Source organism: Theropithecus gelada, chromosome 2, assembly GCF_003255815.1.
Source record: "Theropithecus gelada isolate Dixy chromosome 2, Tgel_1.0, whole genome shotgun sequence".
NCBI classification, from domain to species: domain Eukaryota; kingdom Metazoa; phylum Chordata; class Mammalia; order Primates; family Cercopithecidae; genus Theropithecus; species Theropithecus gelada.
Window position 1 is genome coordinate 183,820,029 of NC_037669.1, and position 17,296 is coordinate 183,837,324.

The window sequence follows — 17,296 nt, forward strand, 5'->3', positions numbered from 1 at the left end:
ACAATTAAACCTACATATAAAACAAAACAAATCTTTCCACACTGCCTCAGTCAACAACGAGTAAGAAAGAATCTACTCTTTAGTGTCTCCCGTTGGAGGAGGCCACGTTTACTCTCTGACATCCGCAGCAGTGGACCCAGCTGCCTAAATGAGCCTGTCTGCTTGCCCCTGTCCTGCCTTCTTCCAGCTGGCTTAAGAGATACGCTTACACACAAGCTCAGAAAAGAACCACGAACATTGAGAGACAGCAGCTCAGTCAGTGAGTCCACGGGAAGAAGGCCAACATGGAATCCAGGAGAAGTGGTCATGTGTACATCTAAGATAAAAGCCAGGCAAGGCAGCTATCAGTGATTTGGGCAGGTGGTCATGGAGACTGACAGGAAGTTCTTGTTGCCACTTCCATATCTTGTGAAAAGGCAAGACTCCATCTCTGGGAAGCCTGACCAGCACCAAGCCAGGCCTGCATCCAAGAAAATCACAATACAAGGAAGGTTATCAAAGGACTAACTCTTTCTCTTTCTTTCTCTCTTTCTTTCTCTCTTTCTTTCTNCCTTTCTCTCTCTCTCTCTCTTTCTGCTTCCTTCCTTCCTACAAAAAATTTATTTAAATTCTTAACTTGTGCCAGACAATGTGTCAGGTACTGGATGTATTAATAGTAATATATAGTTTCTCCCTTCAAAATGTTTAGACTAGTGAGAAAGACAGATATCAGATGATGTGATGCTTTGATGAAAATATGCACAGGGCACTATAGTAACAACCCAAAAGTTCTGACCTTACCAAGCACAACTGCAAGGACAAAACGAGAAGTGAGAAACGGAGGCGGATAGAGAAAGAGGATTAAGAAAGTCTTCATTCAGGAGAAACTCAATGATTAATACTAGATCACAGCAAGATGGCTTCTAAATTGGCCTGTTGAAGCCACTCATAATACACCTGTGCTTCTAGAACTTAGGGTAGAGACTGTGGGTTGGCAGTGTACAAGGACAGTCATATAACAAATATAAGAGCAGTGTTTGAATGAAAGGGAAAAAAATGCAGTGTCCATAAAATAAGAACAAACCTCCAATATCATTGTAGAGACTACAATGATATACAAAATATATTATTGTAGAGAATACTATTCAACAATAAAAAGTAATGAAGTAATGACGTATGTTACAACATGGCTAAACCTTGAAAACATTATGCCAAGTGAAAGAAGCCAACCACAAAAGACCATGTATTACATGACTCCATTTATATGAAATGTCCATAAGAGGCAAACCTACACAGACAGAAAGTAGACTGGTGATTGCCTGTGGTTGGGGGAATTTGAGAAAAGTTGAGTGACTGCTAATGGGTATAATATTTCTTTTTGGTTAATAAAAAGTTCTTAAATTGATTGCGGTGATGGTTGTCCCCCTTTGTGATTATACTACAAACCATTGAATTGTATACTTTAAATGAATGGATAGTATGCTATGTGAATTATATCTCAATAAAGTTATTACAACATTTTTTAAAATAATAAAAATGGTTCCTTAGCAGAGTAGAGGAAAGTTGAGTATGGCTAGAACTTCAAACATACAGGGTGTAGGATGTAGTGATAAATTAGTTTAACGTGGTAGATCTCAACCAGGGTGAATTTTGCCCTCCACAGAACATTTGGCAATGTCTGGAGACATTTTTAATGATCACAATTTGCATGATGGTGTTACTGACTTCTAGTGGGTAGAGGCCATGGATGCTGTTAAACATCCGATAATGCATGGGACGACCTCCCCAACAAAGAATTACTCAGCCCAAAATGTCGGAGTGCCAAAGTTGAAAAACCTTGGTCTGAAGAGGTAAGAGGCCAGGCCATGAAGAGTTATGGGGTAAAGTTGAGAAGTTTGGCCTTCCTCTAAAGAAGCAACAGTGGTATTAATTGAGGGATTGGCATGATGAAATTGCCACTGAATACCCAAAATGTCACTTTGTGTACAGCTTAGTAAACAGATTAGAGAGTCAGGGAGGACAGAGATAATGGTGACCTAAGTAGGGTGGTAGCAGAGGGAATGGAAAGATTTAAAAGATATTAATTCCCTAAGAAGAATTCTCAGGATGTGGTGACTTGTTTGATTCAGTGTTCAGAAAAAGGAGAAAGAGGAGCAGCTTGGGATCCAGGCTACTGGCTGTGCTAGTAGGTGATGGCAGTGAGGCCCTTGGCTGACACAGCAGACAAAGGTGAAGGAGCTGGCTTGGGGGAGAAAATGACAAATTGAATTTTGTCATTTTAAAAATCAAAGTGGAGACTCTTAAGGAGTAACTGAGGATAAGATCAGGAAACTGGAGAGATTGGGGCCATGTATTGGGCATCAGGATATATAATGCAATTGTACATGGGAATGCGTGCCACTGCCTAAGAAGAGTGTGGCATGAGATAAAAAGGCAGAACTCAGAGGAACACTAACAGGCATAGAAGAAAGAATCTAAAGGCTATTTAGAATGTGGCAGGCAACTTGAGTAAATAAACAAAACCAAACAAAACCAGGACTGTGCAGTATGATAGAAGTCAAAGAAAGATGATTTCAAAGAGGCCACAGTATACAATTTATAGTATACACTAGGAAGATGGAGAATCACCCAATGGACTTAGCAACAAGGAGTTTGAAGGCAACTGTGATGAGATGGGCTTTAGTGGTGCATTGGGGACAGAAGTCAGATGGGGTGTGTTAAGAAGTAGCTGGAAGGGAGGGAAGCAGAGTGGTGAGTGTAGGCAGTTCACTTGAGAATGTGGTTGTGACAGGGAGATCAATGATAGCGGGAAGGGCATTCAGGGATCAAGGCTGGGGGTATTTGAGACAAGAAAGACTTACTTTGATATGTTTAAGCACTGAGTAAAAGGGGCCAACAACAAAAAATTAGATACACAGAGCAGGGGAAATTAAAAAGTCAAGATTTTGGGAAAGCACTGAAGTCATCGTTCAACATAGATTGAAGGATGCTTCTACTATCAAAGTAGGAGCAAAGGATAAAAACATGGCTACAGAACACAGAGAGTTTATAGGTTTGGTGGCATAAATTTTAGGAAATTCTCATTTGAAGATTTCAGCTTTCTCTGTGAAGGAGGTTAGGTCATTTCCTGAGAGTAAGCCAGTGAAACAGCAGAGTTGAAATTTTGTGGGTAGTGGACACAGTTTGAAACAGCTGTAGTAAAGTGGGAGAAAAGAAAGCAGAGAGATTTATGGACCATATGGGAGGCTCTACTGAGATAGGGGAACATAAATGTGTAATGGCATGAGAGTGTGTGTGTGTGTGTGTGTGTGTGTGTGTGTTTTTTTTCCTAACAACACTCAGCAGATTCGAATAGAGTGGGGAGTAGATTAATCCTAGGTTGAGATTCTTACAAGTAATATGGGACAATTCCTAGTGTTGAACTACATTTTTTTAAACTAGAGAGAGAAGGAGGTAAAGGCAGCAGAGCACTAATGGATGGAGGGGTCAGGGATTTGCAAGGTCTAACACTGGGCTTGGTGGAAGTAGCTGAATTGGAGAGCTGGATGTGGTTAGACAGATAGATAGCCTGCAATATGACAAGGTCTAGTATGTGGCTGTGAAACTGGCTGACTTACATAAATGGAGGTAAAGGGTATCGAAAATGAATGGGGTCAGGAGTATAGGATGGATTTTCTTCATCAAACCTGACTTGTCTTGGCAGAATAAATGTATATCCTGCCTCTTTGGTTAAGTGCAGATTCTAAGTAATGTCTTGTTTTGTTTCAATTCTCAATTGGATTTTATCCATACTGCTAGACTCAATAGTACTTGTTATATTTCAAATCTGTCTATTACTTGCACTTAAGGAAATTACAGAGAAGAATGAAAACATTTCAGAAGGCTGCAAATGAATATAGATCATTTCTATGTGTGCTTATTGATGTGAAGGTTAGAGGAAGCTATGGAGAAGTAGTAGCCTAGATTTTACCATCTTTTTGTAAACAAATGCTCACTTAACATACTTATACCAAGAGTTTGACCGCCACCAGACCAAGCAGAGTCATGCCAGTTTCTTCCATATTTTAGTTTTGATTTCAGGGAAAGAAGGAGAGACACTCAAAGATTTTCATAAATCTAAGACTGGAAGAGGCCTTAGAGTCATCTTCTCCAGTTGACATTTGGTGCTGAACTATTCAATATCCTCGCCATGTGGCCACTCCACTCAGTCACTGCAACCCAGTCCTGGCAGAGCTTGGAGTTGAATCCAAGTGTTTAATTCTTAACCTGGTCTTCTTTATGCTATATCAAAATTCCTGGGCTACCACTAGGGAGAGGGAGCTGGAGAGAGCAGCGAGTGGGGTAACCCACATAGTTTCCCACAACTTGGGATGATGGTTGTGTGTATTCATGCTGATACAGCTGCTCTCCTTGAGGCTCCTGTCTCCTGCATGTAGTTCAGCGTCTTAGAACCATTGGGGATAAAATTGCTTCCTCTTGCACATGGAACGTCTTTACTTGATATTGTCAAGTAGCCAAGATTCTAGTGCAACTTCCCTTCCTCAAGGCGACCAGTCCCATCTACCCTATCACTCTTCCATCTTCCAGCTTCACCTCAAGTCTCTGCATTCTCTGAGGGAAAGTAAGCTCTACCAGGAGGCAGGCCTTTGGCCTTCAGGAGGACTATGCTCAAGTTTGTCACTCTGCTACACACTTGGGACAGCCTGGTGCTGTCAACATCACCAACTTGAGATCTAGGAAGACTCTTTGCGTTTCCTAATGGAGAGCCAGAGCCCTGATCCATCCATACAATGACAGAACTGGAACCAAACTTGGAGGCTACCTGGTCCAGTGCTTTATTATGCAGAAAGGGAGGTGAAGCAGCTCATCCAGATCATGGCAATTGACTAGTGGCACAGCTTGGATTCAAATCCAGGTCCTCTTATCTCTAATCCAGTTCTCTTTATGTTTATCAGATTCCCTGGGACAATATTGCATTTTGTATTCCCTATGTATTTGTGCCAGAATAATTTTTCAGCTCAGTTTCCCATATTTATACTATGAATATTCATCTTCCAAATCTCAGGAGCTTAGCATTAACAAAAAATAGATCCAAAAATTAATCCATTATTGGATGACATGGATTATAGCAAATACAAAGTAGGAGAAAACACACACAGAAAAGTAAAACCTCAGAGTATTTACAGCTGTATGACATCCATCAGGCTGTGACCAAAACTGGATAAGACAGAGCATTATAAATCCTGGGTCTGTAAGGGAAGCGCAAGGAGAGCAAAGTTGCAATAGTGGCTGCTGCCCTGAGCAACATTCATCATCTGTGATCTCCCAGCCTCGCATCTTCAGAGCCTGTCCTGTGCACAATGGGTTTTGTTCTGAAGCAGTAGGCTGCACTGACACTGATCCCTCTCTACATTCTTGACATATGCGACTGAGACCCCAAAACTGAAGCTCACAGGGCCAGCCTGTATCTGGATTTTTAAACATCAAAATGAAAAAAAAAAAAAAATCTCTGTCTGAAGGGCTGGCAGAGAAAGAGGGAATCGACCTCTTTGCCCCAACAACAATGAAAAACCTAATCCGTGATCCCCTGGCTGCGAACCAAAGAGTGCCCCACAGAGAGGTACACAAAACAGGCTGTGAAAATGACCCCTCAGAAGGAACTCAGGAGAAATCAATAACTTCAGTGGAAGACTTTAGGTCAAATTCTGAAACTATCACAGTGTGAATCCTGTGAACTGTCCTGGGGGGAAGGAGTCTGAATCTTTGCAAAACATCTGCATCGAGGTGAAAATCAGGAGTCCTTTAATGCGCTCATCAAACCACTCCTCGGTGGGCTTTTTGTTTCCTTCTCATTTCCTGGGCTCTTGGCTGCTCTTTGCACAGTTGTAAAATTCTCACTGCCATCCAAAGGGGCTATAGGGGTCTCACCGAGGCCTGCACTGCATTCTCATGTGCAGACTGAGTCTGCAGAGGTAAAATGTCAAGTTACTACATATTGGCATTATCATCGGCAGACTGTGGCCTCGCCTCAGCTTTGCATTGTAATAGCCCCAAATGATCTGTCTCTGTTTCCCATAGCTCTCCTCCCTTGCTTTCGACGTCCTCTGCCGTTAATTAAATTCATACATTATGACTGTGGCTGTCTCCTGGACTCCATCCATCAGACAGCAAGCTGCTTTCCAGTGCCAAGTCAACTCAGTCATAATAAATAGACTCAGAGGCTGACCCTGCCTTCCAGATTTTCACTATGGAAGAAAGCACACAAGTGGCAGTTAAAGCACCTTGTTTCACATCGTACCTCTGCTACTCATAAAGTGAGATCTTGGCAAGTAACTCAAACTTCCCGAGCTTCATATTTTCTATTTATAGTGATTTTTACCCAGGAGTATTTCAGTATCATCACTGGAGATTTTAAATAATACAAGTCCCACCCCATACCTGTGGAATCAATTTCCAGAGGTGGACCTGGATATCTATATTTTACAAAGCTCCATTAGATGCGTCCATTCTGAAACATTTCTTGATAAAGGACATAAACCATTGGGTTATTGTAGGAACCATATAGATACAGGTATAAAGGTGCGTTCGAGGAGATATAGTGCCCCAAATCTTAGTTATTCATTTTATCTTTTGCTTCTCTTCTCCTGAACACACAGACACAGATGCTTTCTAGGTTCTTGTTCTAAGTATCTCTTTCCTTTCCATATGTGAGCACTTATCTCTTTCTCATTCATTAAATAATGAGTTCAAATGTTGTATTCTATTTAAGTCCTATTACCTTATGCCTCTTCATAGTCTTTCTTTTTTGAAATAATTCTTTTTTTTATTACAGTCCGTATCTATGTCATATTAGTATATATATCATTAAATCTAATGGAATGAGTATTATTTCAATTTTACAGCCGAGGACCTTAAGGTTAACAGAGATTAAGTAACTCAGTAAGTATTGGAAGTGGAATTGATAACCTTGTCTTATAATTTGAAGTTCATTGCTTTTTCCATTGACAACTCTGGGAATAGTATCCAAGTTTTTACTTATAACTTAGGTGTTAACTATTACAAAGCCAGCAAGTAATAAATGGAACTTAGGGAACCTTTAAAATCTCTTCCACGGCTTCGTGGTTTAATTATTGTTGTAATATGTTTAGAAATTTTGATGGTTGATTGAATTCTTTATTTCTCTCCCAGATATTATTAGCTGAGTAGAGAATTAGTCTGAACTGTGTGGGACGTGGTTCGTCTGCTAGAAAAAAGCACGCAGGCAGCCCTGCCTCCTAGAGCTTGTGCCAGACTCTCTTTTCCTGACCCTGGAAGCATGGAGGACTGTGTCCTCATTGCCATGCAGAAAGGAAGTCACACACGAAACAAGTGGGGGCAGTTCCTATTGCTCGCATTTCCCTTCTCTCAGGTTGATTAGGCATTGGGAAACTCAAGTGTGTTACTCTGGTGAAATAGTTTCCCTTGAGGGCAGACTGTTAGGGAGAACAGAGATTACTGAGTGTTAACAAAAATGGTTATTTTTCTCCTCACATGATGAAAGCGTAAGAAGATTTTTCTCTATCTTCATAGTGACAACCTGGTGGGCTCCTGGAGGTAAAACTCATGAAAGGTGAGGGTTCTCCTAAAACCGAGCCCCTGCCCCCCAGTTATTTAATTCTCAAGCTTGTTGTCACTGAGCTTTCAGCAATTGCCAATTTCAGTTTAAAGTGTTATTACCCTACCAGTACTAGTTCTGGCTGTGAACTTCCGTTCCTGGACTTTGACTCTGATAAGCTGTGACTCCCTGTATCTGCCCATCTATCGCTCCAGTTTTCAGGGTAGCGGTTTGCCCTGTGTACTTCAGTTCTCTGATGGACTTAAGAAGAGTTGTTGATTTTCAGTTTGTTCAGCTTTTCTCTTGTTATGAGGATGGGAGTGATGACTTCCAAGCTTCTTACAAGTCAGACTGGAAGCGGCCTTTTTTACACACGGAAGAAGAAGAAGAAAAAGAAAATAAGTTGCTCTCTGTCTTGGTTGAAATTCTTTTAAAAGTAGAGCCTGAGGCAAGAACTTGTTGCTAGTAGTTAATCTGAAAAGTGATCCCTGAGGGCAGGAGTGAGAGATGGGTAAAGTGAACCAGGGACAGGAGAAAAGTTCATTTACAGAGTACAGCTTTGGCCTGCTAGTTTCCTGACATTGGCCTGGTATGGGGGTGATTAAAAACTCTGCATATGTAGGGTACCTGTGTTCACCACAGCCTTGGAACAGAGCAGAAAAAGGCCTGAGGCCAAGCAGATTTTCACAGAAGCTGTGAAAAAAAACGGCCCCTTTGGAAACTTGTAGGTTTTTATTTTAGTTCTTTTGATTTTATACATTTCTTCTTGCTATTTCTCAGACTTTATCTTTAAATGGTGTTCTTAGCAGGCTTAGCCCCTAGGCCTGAGTAGCAGTTGGCTTTGGGTGTCACACTTCATTTTACTTCTTGTTTCGCCTTTTACAGAGCAGCTGGCCACCAAGACAGAGGTTGGACAAGTATCCTGGGGGAAGAGCCCGCCTTGCCAGCCAAGTTCCATAGACTTTCATCTCCTCTTTCAGTCCGATATCCACCAATTCTTATCACTCTTGTCTAGCCTCCTTTCTTCCCAAGCCTAAAATGTTCCCAAGAAGAACATATTTCTATGCGTTAAGTTTTGTGCTAGCCCTATTTGCGATGGGTCATGTGATATTCCAAAAACGGGTGCATGCCTAAGGTTACAAAAACTGAACTTAAGCCTTGATTAACCCAAATCTATCTTGACTTCAGTTTCTGTAATTTGTTGGACCATTGCAGAAATGGCAAAAATGTTTCATATACTAGTCAGTTTCTTGGGACTGCCTAGAACGCTGTGATGAGGGAAATTCTTAAGTTACATCCAGACCCTGAGGGAAAGGTGAAAAGATTGATTGGCAATGTCTGTCTTAGACAAGAAAAGGGGAGAGACATTGCTTGCCATCCCAGGATTAGAAGATCTTGTAGATTCATTTCAGCTCTGCACTGTTAAGAATCTAATTTTTGCTATGACCCCCTTTTTCAGAATTCATCAGTTTTTTTTGTTGTTGTTGTTTGTTTGTTTGTTTTTCCCCTTTAGGGATCTTTTTTTTTTTTTTTTTTTTTTTCCCTTTTTGGGTTTTTTTTTTTTTTTTTTTTTTTTTCCCAGCTGTCTCTCAGCAGTTCTTTAACCAATCTGGGATAAGGCTTCAACAATTGAAAGCTTGAAGGTTGCAGCTATCACACTGCATTCCTTGGGTAAGTCATTTTCTTCACTGGGTCTCAGTGAAATTGGAGGGGCTGTCATAAGATATATAAGGTCTCTTTCAATGACCAAGTCCCACAGTTCTATTATTCTGGAGTTAAAATGCCTTGGTGAAAACAAACAAACAAACAGCCCACCAACTGGCTTAAGTGCATTGTAGGGTTGCAGCAGGAAGTGTCTTGTCTTCTGTTCCTTCTCTTTCTTTTTCCGTTCCTTCTTGGTGATGAGGAAGGTAGGTAGTGGGCTTCATCCAGCCCTCAAATCTCAAAGTGATATTGTAAAATACATATTTGATCATTGACTCCATTTCCTGGCATACAACTCTTAAAATCCTTAGAATCTCTGAAGACATCCTTTTGTATGCTAATGAAATGACAGGTGGCTGGCAGCTCCCAGGTCGCTTCAGGATGAGAGCTGGTCACCAGAAAGCTCCAGGCAGAATTAGTGTTGGGACTTTCAGTCCCATCCCCTAATCTCTAAGGCTGAAGGCTAAGTTGATCACCAATGGTCATAGTTTCATCAATCATTCCTGTGTAATGAGGTCTCCATAAAAGCTCCAAAAAGACAGGGTTCAGACATCTTCAGGATAGCCGAACACAACGAGGCTCCTAGAGGATTGGGTGCCCAGGGTGGGCTTGGAAGCTCTGTGCCCCTTTCCATACCTTTCCCTTTGCATCTCTTCCTCTGTATCCCCTTTAATGCTTTTATAATAAACTGGCACACATAAGTTAAGTGTTTTTCTGAGTTCCATGAGCCACTCCAGCCAATTAATCGAACTTAAGGAGGGAATCCTAATGTATAACCAGTTGGTCAGAAGTACAGGTAAAATAATATGGAGTTTTCAACTGGCCCCAAGCCCCAGTCTGAAGTTGTAGGGGAACAGTCTTGTGGACTGGGTCCTCCACCCATGGGATCTCATGCTGGGTTGGGATAGATAATATTAGAATTGAAATGAATAAGAGGTCATCTCGTTGGTGTCCTCTGCAGAATTAAGTGCTTGTTGGTGAGGAAACCCCCCACATATTAGGTTAGAAATCTTTTGTGTTGATTGTTATTGGGTGACAGAATAGAAAAAGCACTTTGAGTGTGTTTCTTCAACACACATTACCCTTAATCTTCCTGCTGACCCCCTAAGCAAAGGACCAGACTAACCTGAACGGTTGTGTATATCAAAGGGCACACACAAACGAGAGGCAGAAGGAAATCATGAGGGTGTGCAATGGACTGGTCAAGTGTCCTTTTGGGAAAAACAGAGCATTTGAGATGTCAGGGGTAAGGGGACTCTCTAAAGGTACACTCTGAAGATACAGAATAGAGTGGACTTTGGGATCCTGAACCCAGAGGAAAGTGAAGAGAAAGGGTAGAGAAATGATTTATGCATAAGCAGAGCAAGAGAGCAGATCCCGGAGCCAGGCCCTGTATTGGCACTAATTTGCTGTGTGACCTCAGGCAGGAGATCTTATTCCTCTGGGTCTCAGTTTTCTTTTTTTTTCTTTTCTTTTTTTTTTGAGACAGAGTTATGCTCTTGTCACTCAGGCTGGAGTGCAATGGCATGACCTCAGCTCACTGGAACCTCTGCCTCCTGGGTTCAAGCAATTCTCCTGCCTCAGCCTCCCAAGTAGCTGGGATTACAGGCATGCGCCACCATGCCTGGCTAATTTTGTATTTTTTTTTTTTAAGTAGAGACGGGGTTTCATCATGTTGGTAAGGCTGGTCTCAAACTCCTGACCTCAAGTGATCCACCCGCCTCGGCTTCCTGAAGTGCTGAGATTACAGGCATGAGCCACCATGCCCAGCCTCAGTTTTCTCATGTATCAAAATTAAAGGGAAAAGGAATAAGTTGATTTCTAAGGGTTTTCCCAACTCTAATATCCTGTGGATCCAGTTCCGAGTTCCTAGAGCTTCCTGTATCATGTGTATAGACATAGGTATCCAGGAAGGGAAGGAAAGAGAGAGGGTGTTTCTGAGTCCCTGACAGGGCACATGGAAGCCTAGAAAACCCAGGAAGACTGAGGCTGATCCTGTCTCAGACATAGAAGCCATAGCGGGGCTTCTAAAGACCTAAGCACCCTGCTTGTCCTGTCTCCCCTGTTTGAACTTAAGCCCCAGGAGGACAAAGCTTACTCTCTGGAATCTCCGCATTTTAGACTTACAAGTGTCTTTAAAGGTCATCTGGTCTCAATCCCTCACCCCAAAATGGGAACTCTCTGTATCCTACCACTGAAAGATGGCCCCCACACCTGTGTGTATTTGCCCTTCCAGATCATTTACAGAGTAAAGGGCAGAGTTTGATAACCGCTTCCTGCAGCTGACCTCTTGCCTCAGGACCCAGGAAATCTCCCTTGGGTTCCTCTGACACTGGCTCCAGTGTGCCAGCCTGGAACCTGAAATGCCATTCTCAGCTTCTCTTCAGGGAGTGAGGTGGGTGGAAACATGGCGGGTTTGGAGTCACACAGACCCGGGTTCAAGTCTCACTTCTACTGCTCATTAACTGAGGGTCTTTGGACAAAGTACCGCAGCTCTCTGTGCAGCTAACCTGCAAAATTCCAAGAATAATCCAACCTCGGGGGACTGGCGAGGATTCATCAGGTGCATGAGATGAGCGTGAAACTCGTGCTCCCTTATTCTGCTCCTAAAAACCGCCTGTCTCCGCCACCAGGGTGTGAGCGTCTGTGGGGTAGGAACCGTTTCTGAGCCACAGGATTCTCTTTTATCCCAGTGCCAAAATAGTGCTTTGCCTATTATAAAAAATGAGAGAAATAAAATAAAAGCGAATTTATATGTGACCCCAGAATCTAGAACAGAGCTCTCTCTCTCAGCAAGGCCTATTAGCTAACAAAGTTCTGCTGCTCTCTGTCTTCAGAACAAAGACTTGTTCTGTGTCCCCAGACAGTCTAAAATGAAAGTTAAATAAAACAGTTCCTGTCCACACACGGAAACAAACAGAAACTGAACTGAACACCGAAACTGAAACTGTTTGTCTCTTCCTGAGAAACAAGCAAACCTGAAAGGTGCTCTCTGAGCTTCAGAGAGAAAAAATGGTTGTAGATATCTGGACTTGGGAGCAGACATTTCAAGAACTAATCCAAGAGGCAAAACCCTGGGCCAAATGGACACTGAAGTTGGATGGAAACCTTCAGCTAGACTGCCTGGCTCAAGGGTGGAAGCAATACCAACAGAGAGCATTTGGCTGGTGAGTGTGGGTTTCCCAGGCCATAGCCCTTCTAAGAACAGGGGCTCAGGCTCAGCTTAGCATGATTTATTCCTCTGAGAGCTTGTTGAAGCAGTAAATGTCACCAGCGTCTCCATCCTATTGTGGTCATAGTACTCTTTAGGGTCTAAATGATAAGACGACTCCAAACCTCCATTTTGTTTAACTGCAGGAAGTTTCTTCTTTTACTAGGTTTCCCTCCATAAATACTTCTGGAAAACCCTGGAGAAGGCCCCCTGTTCCGTAAATCTGCCCTCCTATTTTCTCGCCACCTCATTTGTTCCAGAGTCTTTTGCAGTCTCCCCAGCAGTCCCGACCAGCTTCCCCCAGCAGTAGCAGCTCTCCAAGACTTGGCCCTGCTCAGTACAAGCCTGGGACGGAGTCATTTTTTTTTTTTTTAAATATCCTAAGAATTGGCTAAGATCAAGCAATTACTCTGCACATTGCTTTACTGAGGGCCTGGGGATAACAGGAGAGAATGATGTTGCAAAAACTAAATCTAAAACCCAGTTCGTGGAGTAACAAAGTAATACTCCTCCCTTACTCAGCACTTCCCTCTTTAACCCCCAGCAAGCCTCCAGATTGCAGGAACCAGTTTCCTTGCCCATGTTAGGGGGGTGAGAATTGCTGACCTGGACAATCAAATTTATTTTTAAATGACACACAGGACCTTCAGTCTAGTTTTCATCTGACCTATTACTCAGCTTACCTGCCTGCCCCATCCTGCCTCAGGTATGGCCTTTTCCATTCCTTATGGACTATTAGCCATGCCATGCATTTTCAGACTTCCACACCCTTGTTCATGGAGTTCTACTTGTTCAGCAGACCCTCCCCTCACCCCTCCCTGCTTATCCTCCAAGGCCCGCTCTAGTGCCTCCTCCTCCTAAAAGCATTCTCTGGTTCTCCTAGGCAGAGTAAGTATTCCTTCTTATACATTCCTATAGGATAATGGGATAAGATAAAATATATATGTGTATGTATACACAAATGATATATAATTATATATACATATATACTATGTATTTCAGAATAAATTTATACATAATGTATGTATTATCATATATTGTATCAAATACAGTATATGCTTGTTTTTAGCTGCAGAATCTGTTGTTTAAATAAAGCCTCCCAAACCTCTCCAGAATAGTCCTCAAGTCACTTGTCAGAGCCCATATAGCAGTCATTTTGCCCTGCCTTCTAATCCAGGCAACTGTGTAAATGTTTCTTTCCACACCAACCAAAGCTTTTTGAGGGACTCATGATGTCTTACAACATTTTGGCACTGCTCCAAACAGAAAGAAAGTATTTCTCCTGTTGGGATGAATTGATTTGATTGTCATTTTGAGATCGGAAAAGCAACCTACCAGTGTATTTTGGAAAATATCAATCAGCTTTTGAAAACCATTTTGTAGTTTACAAAGTGTTTTCACACACATCATCTCATTTGATGCTGCTAGTATAACCCTTGAATTTTTTTTCTATGGATTCAAGCAATGAGGGCTATAGAAGGGAAGAACTTTGCCCAAGGTCTTCCTGATGTAAACTGTGGACTTGGATCTTCAACCTAGGTATGAGGGAGGCAGGCTCTTTCTCCAGGTGTGAGAGATTAGCTACACTATTCATCAGAGGCAACGTGTTACAGCAGGTAAACAAGATTAATTTCAGATGGCCTGGGATTAGCAACATGCCTCTAACATTTACCCTGTGTGTCCTTAAGCAGGTTGTGTATCCTTTTCATGACTCAGTTTCCTTATCTGGATATTGGGTTTAATAGTGTTTACTTCACAGATGAAATGAGATAAAATTGTAAAACACCATTTATAGTGTATGCCTCAAAATAGATACTTTACCAAAGCTTTCTATGACCAAAATTAGGAACAAGTTTCTCTGGAAGATGGCAGACATGATTTTCCCTCAGAGGCATCTGGAGATGTTTTACTACCAAAGAGGTAGACTTGGTATAACATATGGGTGGCTACTCAGTATTATCTGAAACTTAATCCTTCTTGTTCCTGTTTATCAATGACTGGGACAATTTAAATCACATGAATTTTTTTTTCAAATGGAAAAGAGTCTTAGAGACAGGGGCTAGGACCATTTTCCCTCAGGTTAACAACCAGATGAAGGCATAATGGGCATCTTCCTTCTAACTGCAGGTTCCGGTGTTCTTCCTGCCAGCGAAGCTGGGCTTCCGCCCAGGTGCAGATTCTGTGCCACACGTCCTGGGAGCACTGGACATCTCAGGGCCAGGTGCGTATGAGGCTCTTTGGCCAAAGGTGCCAGAAGTGCTCCTGGTCCCAATATGAGATGCCTGAGTTCTCCTCGGATAGCACCACGAGGATTCTGAGCAACCTGGTGCAGCATATACTGAAGAAATACTATGGAAATGGCACGAGGAAGTCTCCAGAAATGCCAGTAATCCTGGAAGTGGCCCTGGAAGGATCCCATGACACAGCCAATTGTGAGGCATGCACTCTGGGCATCTGTGGGCAGGGCTTAAAAAGCTACATGACAAAGCCATCCAAATCCCCACTCTCCCACCTAAAGACTGCGAATTCCTCACCTGGAATTGGTGCTGCATACATCCCAAACCAAGGCAAGAACCAGTCAGCTGAGACAAAAGAGGCTAAGGGGAGAGGGTATGAGAAATTAGGGCCCAGTCGAGACCCAGATCCATTGAACATCTGTGTCTTTGTTTTGCTGCTTGTATTTATTATAGTCAAATGCTTTACATCAGAATCATGAAAATAGGCTTGCCACCTTCTCTTGTTTTAATTCCATGGTAATCAATGAACTGGCTGCCATTTTGATATAACTGAGAATTCGCTTTGAGACCAAGCAGCATCAGGTTTGTAGAATAAACACCGGTTTCCTAGTTATCCTCTGAAAACAGTGTAAAACATGACCAAACACATAATAAATTTAGTAATAAACATTGTCGAATTGCTAAAAAGTCTTCAATCATTCATTCACTAAGTCATTCAGTGATATCAACATAGCTCAGAAAGTGTGGGAGGCTGAATAATGGTCTCTCCCAACATATGCACATCTTAATCCCCAGAACCTATAAACATGTTACTTTACATGGCAGAATGGACTTTGCGGATGTAATTAAGGACCCTGAAGTAGGTAGATTATTTCATATTGTCCAGGTGGATAAGAACCAGGATTTTATAACAGGGAGGCAAGAAGCTCAAAATCAGAAAAAGATCTGTCAATGGAACAAGCGGTTGAAGTGCTTTGAAGCTGGAGGAAGAGGCCACAGGCCAAAGAGTACAGGCAGCTTTTAGAAACCCAAAAGGACAAAGAAACAAATTGTCCCCTGGAGTCTCCCGAAGGAACCAGCCCTGCCTGCACGTGGCTTTAGCCCAGTGACACTGATTTTGGACATCTGGCCTTCAGAAGTGCTTGCACTTAAACTTGTCTTGTTTTAATGCACGAAGTTTGTGGTAATTTATTAGAGAAGCAGTAAGAAATGAATATAGTTATCAATATTACAGTATGAATCAGGGAATTATGTTTTAGGTGTGCTTCAGTTTTGATGGAAAAAAGAGCACTTTATATATTAGAAATACCAGTCAGCCCCATCTCCTCTTGTTCTTCTTTCTCCCCTACTTAAACGCACTCAAATATCTCCATCTCAAAGAGATTCCCTTTGATTTGATGATCCTTGGAGATATCATATTCTCACTTCTTTCAGCACTGGATTGGGAATCACAGAAGAACTTGCCAATCCTGAGATCCTCTGATGCATCCTTCACCCCCTATTTTCATCGGCCTGCTAGGCATTTCTGTGTGGCTGTCATGTTTAAAGCCAAGCTCAAAACACCTCTGACTTTCCCGTTTTAAATCCCCCGAGTCACCCAAGCTTATTACCTCAGAGTCATCTTCAACCTCTGCTGATCCCCTGCACTTATTCCTTCCTTTTGTCAAGTTACTCCCATCTCTTCCTTCTACTTTTCCTTGTCATCCTCTCTTCCTACCTAGTTCAAAATTATTGACAAACGAGGGGATTTGACTTTATCCCATAGGCAATGGGGTGTCATTGCAAGCATTTGAGGATATGGGCAATTTGAGTAGAACCACATTTTAAAAATACCATCTATTTCTGGGAAATAATGGAGTACAGAATAGAAATAGTGAGAAGTCTGTCTTGCAATAGAATAGTGGGAAACACAGAAAGAGGGTCCCATAAACAATAAATATCTTGAAAGAATTTGAAGACAAATATAAGAGGCCAAAAGACCTAAGGATAAAAATATCTCACTTCTTTCTGGGCATACCTCTTCATTTTATTTCAGGATCCCCCTACCAGTGCTCTCTCTGTTTACATACTCCCTCCCCAAACCACATTGTTGAATTCCTGAATTCCTCCTGTTTTCATACCTTTCTGTTTTTTTCACAAAGTACATTGGCCTGGGGATCTACATGAAATATTATTCATAGCCTGGTAATGCTGTATGACCTCAGCAAGTCATAATCCCTTCCGGGGCCTTAGTTTCTCCATCTATAAAATAGGTGGGGATAAAACATGGAGGGTTGATCACATGTATTTACATCTGATATCTCTTGAAATCACACCAAGTGACAGCAAAAGGAAATAAAGGCATCAATAGAGAAGGGCAAGGAGAATGGTTAGAAGATAGAACACTGATGGACTAGTGGCAGGTAGCTGACTTAGCAGAGTAGGGTGAGCCAGAATATCAGTTTAGTGTGGAAAAACCAAGATGTGATTCATGTGGCACAATTCCAAAAAGGCTCCAGACTGTAGGCTGAAGTAGCTCTGAAAATGGGCACTGGGAAGGCAAAAATGGGAGTGTTGACTGAAAGACTATGC

General features: G+C 42.1%; 1 protein-coding gene across 1 annotated transcript; it reads left to right on the top strand.

The window, feature by feature from the left end:
• Nucleotides 1-12,175: 12,175 nt before the first annotated feature.
• Nucleotides 12,176-15,897, top strand: RTP4 (receptor transporter protein 4). Its single transcript, XM_025376744.1, has 2 exons — nucleotides 12,176-12,444; nucleotides 14,616-15,897. Exons 1-2 carry the CDS (start codon nucleotides 12,290-12,292, stop codon nucleotides 15,202-15,204), a joined length of 744 nt encoding a protein of 247 aa, XP_025232529.1. The 5' UTR covers nucleotides 12,176-12,289; the 3' UTR covers nucleotides 15,205-15,897.
• The last annotated feature ends 1,399 nt before the right edge of the window (nucleotides 15,898-17,296 follow it).

What these genes read in the sequence shown, in the direction of transcription:
- RTP4 (XM_025376744.1), top strand. Translation starts at nt 12,290, where the DNA reads ATGGTTGTAGATATCTGGACTTGGGAGCAGACATTTCAAGAACTAATC. An exon ending in CAACAGAGAGCATTTGGCTG is followed by an intron (nt 12,445 to 14,615) that starts GTGAGTGTGGGT and finishes TTCTAACTGCAG; the next exon opens with GTTCCGGTGTTCTTCCTGCC.